Raw genomic sequence first — 14,567 nt, forward strand, 5'->3', positions numbered from 1 at the left:
ATCAGAAATGCCTTCCAACGAAAAGATCAGAAATGAAGTCTTCTGAAACCTTCAGACTAAAACAGATGAGAAATGAAGCCCGCAAGACTCGTTTTCCAAACCCACCTTGCACAACAACGTCCCACACCATGGAGTGGTTTTCCATGCGGGAGACATTGAGCACAAAGACCTGGCAGCTGTAGACGGCCGTGTCACCAACCTCCAGGTCCCACAGCATCAGGCTGTAGTCCTCTGAACTGATGGACTTCCTCTTTGCAAGTGCAGGGTCAACAAAGCTCGCCTCCTTCTTGGAACTGACCTGCGCCTGCACAAAACCACTGCCATGTCAAACAAATAAACCCCTAGTTTATTATCTCTGCCCAACTGAGTCATGTAAAACAAACCAAAGCTACACTCTCTGCACAAAGCTACCATGTCAAACAAAGAAACAAAAAATCTATTTATCAGCTCTGCCCAACAGTCATGTCAAACAAAAACTAATTCATTATCTCTGCACAAAGCTGCAATCCAAAACAAAACAAAATTATTTTCTTACGTCTGCTCAAAAAAGTCATGTCACAGAAAGACTGATTATCTTACCCCAATGAAGTCAAACAATTCATGGACTTCTGCATAGCAGCCATTTTAAGAGGCTCACGATGGACACAGAGGTGTTTGCTGGTATGCCTATGTACAACTAAAGTTACTGATGTAACTTTTTTTCTTTTCTTTTTTTTTTAATTCCCATGGGTCCTTTTATATGCACTAAGTGCATGCTACTCATGAGACTCTGGTTAAACATCTCATTCAAATGATTAGCGTCCAGACCACCACATAAGGTCTAGCGGACTGACAGAAAATACTGGCAAGTGTGGTGCTTGAGCATGTGAACTCAGATTCTCTCACTTCATAGGCGGATGCATTACCACTACACCATGGCTACGCTTGTGTTTGACATGTGTGCAAACATACCTGAAGGATATCCTCTTTGTACCAGAAGAGGCTCTGCAGCTGTTCCCCATTGCCTATGTCCACACAGGTCAGCGTCACATTGTCCCCTCTCTTCACTGTCACTGTCTCACCTGCAGCTCCATCTGAAACACAGTTAAACTGTTGTTCATCTAAAAACTCTGACATTGCATGCAATTCATCACCAGTGCATGAGCAGAAGAAAACACCCAGACTGATCAAACAAACGCAGATTTTTGTTGCTGTTACTACATTCCATTGTGACTGCTTCTTTTTTCCTGTTTCTCCCCCATTCCATATTAATGTCTTACACAAACCTTGGGTAGGCCCTCAAGTCCCTATCATTGTACTGGATATATGCAGTGATCAGGAATCTGCTCCTCTTTTTCTATTTACTTTTTTCTTTTTCTTTTTGAATCGCAGATGTGGTGCAGCATATAATATATGGATCAGTCTGCATGTTGTGAAACCTCCTTGAAACTGAGAACTGGGGGGGAAAGCTGTTGCTGGTGACAGAATTTTGTTTGTGAGGTTGGGAATTTTCCAGCAAAAATTACAAATGGTTTTGGGAGTCAATGGGTCAATATACATGCCCAGAAAGGATATTTTCAAATGTACATCACTACATGCTTCCTTGTGTGAAGCATGAACAGGAAACAAATCAATGACTGTTTTAAGTATAATGAGAGATACATCAATCTTCTTATATCAAAATCACTATTAAAACGTTTATCAAGGATTTGTTTCCTACATACATACGCACCAAGAAGATCAGTATTCAATAATCAGCGTCCATCAACCTAATAATATTTATTTTCCTAATACTTGTAATCGCTGAGAAAATGCTAGTGTTAGTCTCCTAATACAACCCACACACACACATACACACACACACACACAAAGCTGAAAAAGTGAAGTCTTTTTTCCATCAAGCCACTCCCTGTCAACCTTTATCACCTAAAGGCAAAATAGCCAACATGAAACCTGATACTGATTTCAAAGACGAATAAAGATGCTACTCAGGTATAAAAAGATGAACCTTTCACAAAAAGGAGCCTAATCACAACATCAAACCATACAAACGTTCTTACTTTGACATGCATCTTTACGACTGTTTCTCTTAAACTTATTTTTTACTTTTATACATTAACTGTGTTCTGATTTAGTGCAGGACATAATATGGAACATGCTTAGATTCAGCAGAGGACAGCCACAGTGTGTCCATTTAAGTGTTATTTTTGTTGTTGTTGTATTGTCGTTATGTTCAGAGTCAGAAGAGGACAGTCGCTTTCTGTCTATTTAAGTGTTACTCTTGCTATCACTGTGTTCTGGTTATGTTCTGATTCAGTCGAGGACAGTCACAATTGTCCATTCACGTGCAAGTCTCTCTTTTTTTCTTTTTTTTCTTTCTTTTCTTTTCTTTTTTTTTTTTAAGAGGACGGTTTGACAATTAAGTGTAATTCTGGTTACCATCTAAATATGATTATGATCTGATTCAATATTGGACACTGTGTTGATCGAGAGTCATTCTTGTTATTCTGATCTGATTCTAAACAGCACACCTGTGTCCTCGTTAGGCTCTGGATCTTCCTTTCTGTTCTTCATTCGTGGGCTGCAACTCCAAAGTGCACTCGCATGCATGAGCAGGTTTTGACATGCAGAAGTTTTTTACCCGTTGTTATAGCAGCCATACTCTGTTTTCATAAGGAGTGCATGCTGGCTATATTTAAGTTTCCATCACCCACCCACCGCTGACATGGATAACGGGGTCTTTAACATGCATATTTTATCTTCTGCAAGCGTACACACATCACAGAGGTTAAGGTACAAACAGACCTGCCTGTATCAGTGTATGTCAATGTGTGAGATTGTAAAAAAAACACACAGACTTAATTCAGCTGGTGCAATAACAGAACTGAACCAAACACCCTCAGTCCAACACTCTCGGCCATTTGGCAACTGCAACCATCATATTCTAGATCAAGACAGGTCACTGTGCCAATTCGGTTCAAATGCTTTTCTTCTAGTTATGTTCTGATTAAAAACAGAGCATTGTGTCAGTTATTCTGGTGTTTTAGGCTCAAGTTCAATACAGAGTATTGGGTCAATTTGAACGTTATTATTTGCTATAAGCTGTTTCCACACTAAAGGATTTCTAGATGAAGTAAAATTCATTATAAAATCACCAGCAATGCTCTCCATTTTTCTTTTTTGAAAGACCATAAAAGAATAAACATCACACATAAAAAAAAAATCCCACTTTGAAATAAAACACCAACATCTATTACTGTAATGCACTACCATACAGTTCCGAATCTTGTCCAGATGGGTTGAAAGGTTCCTGCTTTGGGGATGTTAGACATCAGAACACAAGAGAGTGTCTTGATATCTCATGGTCAGATGATTTCTTTTCAGCCTTTATTGATGTCTTTTTTTTTCTCTCTCTTTTTTTCTTTTTCTTTTTTTCATTTTCTTTACAACTGTTGCTGGTTCCAACTCAAAACAACCGTTGTTTTTCGAGAGGAATCAATTCTAAAATAATCTCAGCTTTCACTGATAATGTATGTGACTTCACTTAAGCCAGGCCAGTTTTCTTTACGCCAAAATAGGGGGGAGGGGAAAGGAGAAAATAACCAATGCCTTTGCTGATTTAGTTATTACATATGCAACTGCACTGAAGTTCATTAATACTGTTTCCTCTCATCATCTACCTCCTCCACACACCACCACTGCCCCTTCTCCCCCTTTAATTAGAACCAGTTCTGCAGTCAAGGGAGTCTGACAGCCAAGATGTCTGTGAATAACACCCTTTGTTCACCAGCATCTTGAAGGCAGTATTGATTTTTCTCCAAATGACCACTTCAATATGCTGCACTCTTTCTCCTCTTGTCTCCTCTCCTCTTTGTCCATCTCTGACATGCGTGCATTGTTTTGTCTGTCTGTGTCTGTGTGTCTGTATGTGTGTTTAGGGGGTGTGGGGGGGGAGGTGTGTGTGGGGGGTGCTTGCTCACACTCATTTGCACATCTACGTGCTGGTGTGTCAGTATGCATGCATACACAGGCATGCATGTTTGCACGCATGTATGTGTTTGTGCCTGTCTCTCTGTCTGGGTCTATGTGTGTGCGTGCAAGTGGATACATTTATACATATCTGTGTGTATTACTATTATTATTATCATTATAAGCATTTACACCTAATCTTGAAAATAAGTCCTAGGCGTTTACAAATAGAACACATGTAAATATCAAAAAAGGAAAAATTGAACACAAAATACCAAACATCATTAAAAAATCATTCCCCCCCCCCTCCACACACACACCCACACTACATGCAAAAAAATACTGTAGGAAAAAACTGGAAAAAATAGCCAATGCCTTTTTGTTCACGAGTTTAAACTTAATGATATAGTATGATTACTCTGATGTCAGCAAAAATATCTGTGAGAAAATTCAATCCATTCTTTGGACACTCTCCAATCACTTCATAATCATTAACTGTATTAACATTCAACCCACTGAGACACAAAACTGCTTCACTTTTAAACTCTGATGATGTTGAAGTTTGAACAAAAATGTGACAAAACTCTAACTGAATATGCACACGGAATGACCTGCAACAGTCATTCAAATGAAAGTAATCTGACATGGTTTCATTTTGCTCTGGAACTTGTTGCAGCATGGGGAGAGTTTCACATAACAGAGCATGCACCTGCTGGAAAAATAAGACCATGATTAACCAAAAAAAACAACAAAAAAACAAAAAAAACTAAAAGCACAACAAAATCATAAAACAGTTTGGAAAACAGAAGACGGGGGACACAACAAACCACATCTCATAGTCACAGGTATGCACAACAAACCAGACGGCTTACAAGTATGCCCTAAAAACCCTGTATCTCTCAGGCTTGCACAACTAACTGGACCTGACAGGTATGCAATACAAACAGGTTTGGAATACAAACCATACATATATCTCTCTCAATAGTATGCACTACAAACCAGATGGCTGATCTCACAAGCAAGAGCTACAAACCATATCTCACAGGTTTGCACTACAAACTAGACCTCACAGGTATGCAATACAAAGCAGATCTCATAGGTATGCAATATAAATCAGATGGCTGATCTCACAGGTATGCAATACAAACCATATCTCACAGGTTTGCAATGCAAACCAGACAGAAAATATTACCACAAAAACAATTCTAGTTCTACCCACAATATGTTCATGAACAAAATATTGTGATTATATTGTTACACATAGAGAAATTAAAGTTAAAATGAATGAATAAATAGTTTTACAGTGTTTTTAAAATTTCTGTGATGAATGTATGTTCACAGCATCCAAATGTATGCACACCTATACACACATGCACACACACAAACAATGTTAATGCACAAAGGTACTCCTGTACATAACACACACACACATACACACACACAGTGACACACACACAAAGTGACACACACACACAAAGTCACACACACACACACACACACACACACACACACACAATCTTAATGAATGGTTCAGTGACTTTCATCAAGTCTAACTGATAGTGATAGGGACAAAATGGTAGCACATTAACTCCAATTGCATTTCTATATTCTGGCAGCCTGGCCCTATCTTTGTTGTCTCACAACCAGTTATGCTTCCTTACTCTCGGGGCTGTAACATGCTGAGGTAAATCCCGCTCTTATGTCAATACATCCATGGGAACAGCCCTCCCTACCGTGAAGCTACAAGTACAACTGAAATGATCAGCCAACCAAACCTGAACAATACCACACTTGGCTGCACTGCAAATTACCCATTACAGTCATAGCCGACCCTTCTTACACTCAAAGACAAATCCCCCATAACTCTACCAACTTGCCCACCCCAACACCCAGCCCCTTCCCTCGTCCCTTTAGAACTTCCTGAATCCATTGGACAAATATTACTAATGTAAAGCATGTCTTGTCAAAGGCTTGTAAGGTCTTTTTTAAATGGATTTTTTTTTCATGCTCTTGTCGCTTGCAATCCACCTGACGACTAAGTTAAAAAAACATTTTAATGTGTGCACATGTATTGTTTTTCACACATACAGACACATAAGATCCATCCAAATAAAATTAAAAAAAAGTGAAAACACATTCACAGAGAGGAAAGAAAAACACAAAAGCACACACACAGAGCAATTCTTCACTTTGCTGAGCAAATGTCATACCAAAGTGTGTGTCATCTTGAAGCCAGCTTGATATAAAACAATAAAATCAAACCAAATAAAAATAGGTAACTTATCTTTTCCATCCCCTTCCTGCAATCACAACGCAACCAAAAAGATATTTCCTTGTTGGAATGTGACCATAAAACTTCTGCGCGAACATGCGAGGTTCGCCACTTACATGGAAAAATGGGCAAGCTGACACTGACCTTTCAAAGTCTAACACTAATCGAGAGGCATTGTGGGGGTTATCCAGTCATCTGCCTTCAAAGAATCTGATACTATGCGCACTTAATCACCACTTACCTGGATATGCTTGAACCATGATGGCTAAGGCCATCATCAGCTGCTGTAGTAAATGCATATCAGTGATTTCAGATCAGTAGTCCCACCAGCAGATCTCATGCTATTTTCTTAAGAATCTGAAACAATAAAACACTGCAAGTGATTCACATGTGTGTGTGTGTGTGTGTGTGTGTGTGTGTGTGTTTAAGAGACAGACAGAGACAAAGAGAGAGAGACAGAAAAAGATATTTAACTAACGCACAGACAAGAGAGGCATGGCCTTCAAAACATTAGTTCAATACTTCAACTTATTAAAAGTGCATGACATGCACACTACACAAACATAAGTCCAAATCTTATTCATGAACCAGTACAATACATCTATGAACCAGTATAACACATCTTTATAAATCCAGTTCAAAATTTAAAGGCTCGTCATACCACACAGTCTCCCAGCCCGCAGTCTAACTTACATAAGAAGTGAACATCATAAAGTTTAACTTAAAAGTGAAAAGGTTGAATTAAAACTTGAAATTGCAGTGATGAAACTTAGCAGCCTGATTTATCACACAGTAAAAGAAATCATTACATGTATTTCAAAGAAAAACTAAGAAGCACCATTTCTGAATAAGAGACACCATGAAAAAATCACCACTGTATTATTATCAATTCTTCAATCACTGTTTCTGTAATACTTCTAATAGAAATATCACATTCTTCAGCGTCATAAAAGAAATATGTTCTGATTTTGTCACATACATTAAGAAACACTGGTTCCAAAACAAGAAACCCTAGTCCAAATTATCTGAAATTCTTAAAATTGAAGGCACAGTATGCCTGCTTTAAATTTAGTATACTATATGAACATATACTTTTATAAACTCATGAGATGATTAACAGCAAATAAATCAAAAAGTAACCATCATTTCCATATAAATACAAGTTTTTATTCACATCTAAAATCAAGAAAAACTATGAAAAGAAACTGTTGAAACTACTAAAACTCTTATTTCTGCTTTTGTGCTGTTATGAATTGACTACTGTAATTCTCTTCTCACAGGCTGTCCACATAATATTCTTCAGCGAACTCAAAAACTTCAAAGCAATGCTGCCCATCTGACTCTCAGAGTCCCACGTACTGATCAGATTTCTCCTCACCTCCGCACTCTTCATTGGCTCCCCATTGAAGCGAGAATTAAATACAAAGTTGCGTGTCTCTGCTATTCTGCTTTCCACTCCGCAGAACCTACTTATCTTTCTGACCTTATCAGTGTTTACACTCCCTCAAGAAATCTGCGCTCCTCCTCTGACTGTTACCTTTTGAAACTTCCCCGTGTCAATACAAGAACCTATGGTGAATGTTCTTTCTTCTTTGCTGTTCCTCACATCTGGAACAACCTTCCTTATCATATCCGAGCATCTGATTCTATTTCTGCTTTTCACTCATCACTAAAGACTCATCTTTTTAAAACCTATCTATAAGTACTCTCAGCTTCCTTTTCTCCAACGCCACCAATGTCAGCTCACTTTGGATGTATGTAGAGCAGGAAAGGGAGAGTGTGAGTGGGGGGAGGGGTTTTTGAGAAATAGTGGCCATGAATGTTTTATGTTACTTGTAATATTTTTCTTTCAGTACAGCACCCTGAGCTCTTAGTGAGAAAGGGCGCTATATAAATGTACATTATCATTATTATTATTACATTCACCCCTACCCCTTACTCCCTTCACACAGTTCTCCAACCCATCACTCTTCCCATCACTCACCCTGACCTGCTGTCTATTCTCTCCCACACATGTGCACCTTACATTCAAACTCCTATAAAATGTGCTCACGCACTCACGCCACCCACATACTCTCTTACACAAGTCCAACAAAAACAGCAACAAGAGAAATGTCACAGATAGATATCTTAATAGTCTGTGTGCTACCAATCAAGGCTGAGTTTTCAATTGGCTGTTGGAATGAAGGAACTGTTGAAACGTGTTGTTCTTGCACAGGGGGTTCTTAACCCACTGCTTCTGTCCACCCATTTGCTGTTAAAACCTGAGTAAAGTGCGCGCGCGCACACACACACACACACACACACACACACACACACACACACACTTTTGACAGCTTATACTGGAAAATGATGACAGATTTTATACAATTTTAGACGACGCGCGCGCACATACAAATGCATGCATGAAATTCCTCAAAGTGAAAGTCTAATAAAGTTATTAACCTCAAGTCACACCAAGTATGTCACATGCACAAACAAACCAGAGTCTCTCATTCTCAAAGCAGTCTATATGGAGTCTTGACATTTTACGAATGATTGTTCAAGACACTACTACGTCAGGTGTCTGAGCAGTGATCGTGTAAATGCCAGTCTGATGTTTACGATTTCTGCATTTCTGACTGACTCCAAGATAAAAGTATACATACAAATGTGTAAGTTTTTTGTTTGTTTTTGTTTTGGGGGTTGGTTTTTTTTTTTTTTTCAAACTTTCCTCTGTGTGGGCTCATGACGTCAACTTCCATAAAGGACAAAGGGTACATCTGAAAATGTCACTGTTTGTGTGTCTGGTCTATATCTTGCCAGGAACTCTGTGTGGGTCCTCTTGACAGAAGAATGGGGATGTCTGCTGCTTTTAATTCATGAGCAAAACATTTAATGATTGAATAAATAAATATATAAATTTTTAAAATATTATTTAAGATTATATATATATATATATATATATATATATATATATATATATATATATATATATATATACACACACACATATCTCTCTCAAAGCTATGGAGAGACAAACAACAGAAATGATGGATACATATATTTTGTGTGCTTCATTACTAAATCATGCAAACAAAATAATGTGTATTTCAAGAAAATATATACCTATAAATAAAAAAGAAATGACTGTATAATGTGTATTAAAAGAGCAAGAGACAAACATTGCAAAGGTTTGATGGGGGTTTTTTTGCTTGTTTGTTTATAACAATCAAATACAAGCCTTGCAAAGGTTTGTTTTTAACTTGTTTATTAACTTGTTTATAACAATCACAGAAAATTATATGATTTGGAAAAAGGCAAAAAACTACTGTAAAGACTAAGTTGAGAGGACAGCAATGCTTTTACATCCGTTTTAACCAAATATGACTCCAGTATTAAGTTCTTTGAAAGCTCAACCTTCCAATTAAAAAAGCTCTACAAACAAAAAGTAAAATAAAATAGAAACATGAATTAATAAAATTAAATAACCTGTTCCTTCAACAAGACTGGTTCTCAAATTTAAACTACCAGAAAGGACACCAGACTAGTGGATAATAATCACTATAAATACTTAGCAGTGTGAGTGAGCCTGCTCCACACACATTTTTTTCTTATCTTCATTCTCACTGAACAGAATAACTACTGTGTTGCTTCATTCTCTGATTCTGAGATCTGCCTAGTGTGCAACACTAATGCTCTCCAAACAAATCATCAGAGTCAGACTGACAAAAGGGGCACGAAACTAAACAATCTGTTTCATCCCAGTTGGCAGAAAACAAAACAATTTGTTTCAACCTAGCTGACACATAAACTGATAAAGGTGAGAGACAGGTGTTAGACTCAGTTAAGATATTCATATCACTAATCTGCCTCCCAATATGGACAGGTCTGGTGGCCGAATAGTTAGAGCACTGGATTCTCGCCTGAGTTTCAATCCCCGGTTTTGGTGACTAAAGGGTGGTGATTTTCCCAGTCTCACAGGTCAACGAAAGTGCAGACCTGCTAGTGCCGGAGCCCTCTTCATGTGCAGATCTATGCAGAAGATCAAATATGCACATTAAAGATCCTGTAATTCATCCCAGCGTTCAGTGGGTTACGGATACAAGAACATACCCAGCATGCACACCCCTCTAGAGCAGAGCATGGTTGCCTAAATAGTGGGGTAAAAATGGCTGTGCACATAAAAGCCCACTTGTACAGTTCACAAGTGAATGTGGAGTTGCAGCCCACAGACACAGAAGAAGAAGCCTCCAAATTATATAATGCACCATAGTATCAGTGCAATGAGTACATGGATATTTTTCATCAGCCAACAAAACACTAGGTTGTGGAATCAGTTATACCCTCATAGCTACTGTGTCTATAGATGGTATCATTGCTCTAGGAAAATTTCTAGCCAAAATCTGAAAATGATACCTTTTTTTTTTTTTTCCAATGAACTACTGAAAACAACTTTTGAAAACAATTTTAACTGTTTCACTCATCCATCCATATTATGCCAGAGCAAGTGTCTCTGTTGCTATTTGTTCCTATGAAAATGTTAATTATTATATGAAAGTAACAGTTTAAGTTTCTCAAGGAGGAGTCACTATGTTCGGACAAAAAATCCACACACACACACACACACACACACACACACACCACACCACACCACACCACACCACATCTACTACTAGTACTAGGCAGACATCTGACCAGCAGCATAACCCTATGCGCTAGTCAGGCCTTGATAACAATCATATGTATGCACACTTATATATGTTGATCTCTTCAACAGAACAAACTTATATTGCGATGGGTTCTTTTTCAGAGTGTGGAAGAGGAAGGCAGCAGAATGGTTAAGATGCAGTGTTCATGAGGGTCTGGGTTTGATACCCGCTCTTGTCTTTTCTCCCAAGTTTGACATGAAAATCAAACCAAGCGTCTGGTCATTTGGATGAGACAATAAACCAAGGTCCCATGTGCAGCATGCATTTGGCACACTGAAAAAGAACGCATTGGGTTATGGTGCTAGTCAGGCATCCGCTTAGCAGATGTGGTACAGTATACATGGATTTGTCAAAATGCACTGATGCCTCCCTGATTAACTTAAACTGAAATTTCTTGAGCGCCAAGAGCATGCTGCACACAGAAAGGAGGAGTTTGCGTAAAACTCCCTGTTTGGTGATACATATAGTGATATACTTACAATGTCAAACTAATGCAAACAAGGCCTATCGTACTGCTCCGCTTGGCCAAATTTCATGCGGCTAACGGTGAAAAGACGCCCTGTCTTGCCCAGTCCACTCTTAGCCAATCAAACACCTCTAAAAGCTACAAGCGCTGAATCATTTATCATCTCATGCAAATGATTAGACGGTCAGTTTGATTTTCCAATTAAACTGGGGAGAAAGGGCGAGACAGGGATTTCAGCCCAGACCCTCTTAGACATGGTATAGACCGCTGCAGAATTCCATGGCCATCTTGAATCTCGAGAATGCGCACCTTACTTTCAATGAAATCGTGAGCAGTGCCAAAGGCGATCAACATAGACCAAAGCAGCAAACATGTGCTGTCCTCCATTTCTTCAGTTCATAGCCTCCATTGCTACAACCAAACTCTGAACAATGAAGTGCCATTGTATGCACAACAAAAAATCAACAGAACATGACCAAAAAGTCGTACAAAAAAGAAGCCTGCTGTTTCGCACATTCTGCCTCGCTCAATCATCTTTTTTGCTCACAATTTTGGAGAGCAAAATCAACGCTGAGAGCACATATCCTGTGACACACCTCCCTTTGTCATGAAAGCATGGAACTCTCAAGCAGTCTACTGGCAGATAAGTATCTTAACCATTCTGTCACTTCCTCTCTGTAAAGTAACCCATTCTGTCACTTCCTCTCTACAAAGTAAAAGATTTTATAAATGAATAATATTCATTAAAAAAAAAAAATCAGATAAATTTGATTTTCCCCCATGACTCACTTGTATTGTAACACTATTTCTGATTTCTCTTTGCAAACTATCTGACAACTGATACATCACAAAAAGATAAGTCAGTCAAGTGTGCTACTGCAGTAATCACACTACAATTTAGTACAAATATTTAATTTTTCATGAATACAAAGTATTCTGATTTATCTGATATTTCTTAGGTCTATATATAGATAAACCTGTCTGAAAACACATCTTTTTGAAAACGCCTATACATAGACCTTCCATCCCTTTCTAATGACATTCAGTTATAATCCATCCAGAATCCTCGCGTGTATGCGTGCGTGCGTGTGTGCCGTGTGTGTGTGTGTGTGTGTGTGTGTGTGTGTGGTGGTGTGTGTGACTAAGAAATGTAATAGGCGTAGTCTTTGAATGCTTTTGTGCATCAAATCTTCCTTTTGTAAGTTATTGCGCATGTGTGCTTGCGTGCATGCATGCATGCGTATGTGTGTGTGTGTGTGTGTGTGTGTTTGTGTGTGTTTTATGTTTACTGTAAAGTGCTTTGAGCTCCCTTTCAGGGAAGAAAGCGCTCAACAAGTATCCATCATTATTATTATAAAGATAATGTAGTACAGTAAACGATACTGGAGAGAGAGAGAGAGAGAGAGTTTAGAGAAAGAGAAAGACTGAGAATAAAGTATTGACACTGTGCATCTACTTCTACTGTTTTCATTTCTGGAGAAAAAAAAACTGACAAATTCTGTTTTCAAAGAGATATGAAACTGTCAGCAACTGTAACCTATTTTCATGCAAAAACATGATACTGATAGATGTTGTATCCTTGAAGTCAAAATCCCTAAAACTATTCAAAATTCAAAACCATACAGAATATATAAAGACAAACATTTCAAACAGATGTAATCTGTCCCCATTAGCAATCAATTTTTGACACATGGGAAAAATATCTGAAGGCTTGTGATGGAGCATTTTTTTCATGCTTTGATATCTGTCTTCACAGGGATATTAAAAGATAGTATCTAATGAAGTGTATATTATCATCAAGGTGCATAATTTGTCAAAGCAGCCATAAATAAACATACCATAAACTTGTTAATGTAAACCTTAGCCATTTAGATCAGCTGATTTAATTTCAACTACAAAAGGAGACTAAATAAATACATCATCAATAATGCCCAGTTCGTAAGCACAAAAAAATAAACAAACAAATATTCAAATGTTTTCGTGCAACAACACTTTTTTTATGTCATTAGTTTCAATGAATTAATTTTACATGCAGTTATCAACCATCCAACATTTTGATGGTTTTCTCACATGACTGTTCCTGTTTGTTTCTTCCTCTCTGATCTATCTGCTAATGTATTATGTGTTTGATGAATGAATAAATAAATATCAAGAAAGTAAGAAATAAGCAAGTAAACAAATAAATGGTAATATAGATAAAATAAATAAATAAATAAATAAACACGGAGAATCTGAAACTTGTGAAAGGTGTGACTGTAAGCATCAACTTCTGATCGGTACTCTGCATCACCTGCAGATCAGTAAAAAAATAATAATAATAATAATAAAATAATCATTCGAAATAAGAACTATACTAACTGAACAAAACTTTTTTTCTAAATCAGTCAGTCAGTCATTCACTTGGTAGGTAGAGCACATAAAGAAAAATTGGAAATGGATGCTAAAATACAAACACCAGAACCACAGGTCATGATTGTTCGAAATCACGTCGATCGACAATAAACAATCACTGGCGACAAGGCAATAATCATAATTTTTGAAAATAACAGCATTGAAAAACATACATAAACATTCATATGTCTATTCAATCCAACATTCTTCAACAATGAAACCCACTGTCCAAACGAAGGAAAATAATCTTAGATGGCACTCCTCTGTCTGATCATTTTCCATTCATGTCGTCTGCGTAAAACATAAACACAGGCTTGTCTAGTGAAAATCCTCGCGGTATAAAACAGTTCCCATCGAAATTACAAGCCCAGTCCCTTAAATATCCTTCCCGTCTAAAAATCATATGAGTGACCAGCAAATAATATTCGAAAGCGGAGTTAGTACACCAAACGGACTGAATAGAAAAAAAAAATCTTACCTTGCATATCAGACGGGAGCCATTTTTCGTTGAAGTAATTTCTTCCTGTCACGTGACTCTCTTCTGCCCCCACAACGGCTCGCCAGCAACTTTCGATTAGGCTGGGCTCGCGACGGCAGATGTCGCATTCTTTCGGTTGAGAAGAAATACTGACGTCAACTAGGTGGTAAAAGTATGAATGTCAGTTCATTATCATTACAACTGTTAGGCCATTTCTTTACGGCCTCGGATTATCAGTCATTGGAGGAGTAATATTAATTCAGTCAATTGACGTCCTGGCCGACTTGCGATCTCGAAAGTTGTATGACCGGTCAGTTTGCT

General features: G+C 38.0%; 1 protein-coding gene across 1 annotated transcript in view; it reads right to left on the reverse strand.

Moving 5' to 3' along the window:
* Positions 1-14,286, reverse strand: part of LOC143299485 (putative receptor-type tyrosine-protein phosphatase mosPTP-1) — a 73,359-nt gene extending 59,073 nt beyond the window's left edge. Inside the window, exons 1-4 of the mRNA XM_076612720.1 lie at positions 14,247-14,286; positions 6,462-6,577; positions 952-1,073; positions 106-304 (exon numbers count right to left, since the gene is read on the reverse strand). Of these exons, the coding sequence (XP_076468835.1) occupies positions 106-304; positions 952-1,073; positions 6,462-6,519 (379 nt within the window). The 5' untranslated portion in view covers positions 6,520-6,577; positions 14,247-14,286. The remainder of the gene's footprint in view (positions 1-105; positions 305-951; positions 1,074-6,461; positions 6,578-14,246) is intronic.
* Between the last annotated feature and the right edge of the window lie 281 nt (positions 14,287-14,567).

Source organism: Babylonia areolata, chromosome 25, assembly GCF_041734735.1.
Source record: "Babylonia areolata isolate BAREFJ2019XMU chromosome 25, ASM4173473v1, whole genome shotgun sequence".
NCBI classification, from domain to species: Eukaryota; Metazoa; Mollusca; class Gastropoda; order Neogastropoda; family Buccinidae; genus Babylonia; species Babylonia areolata.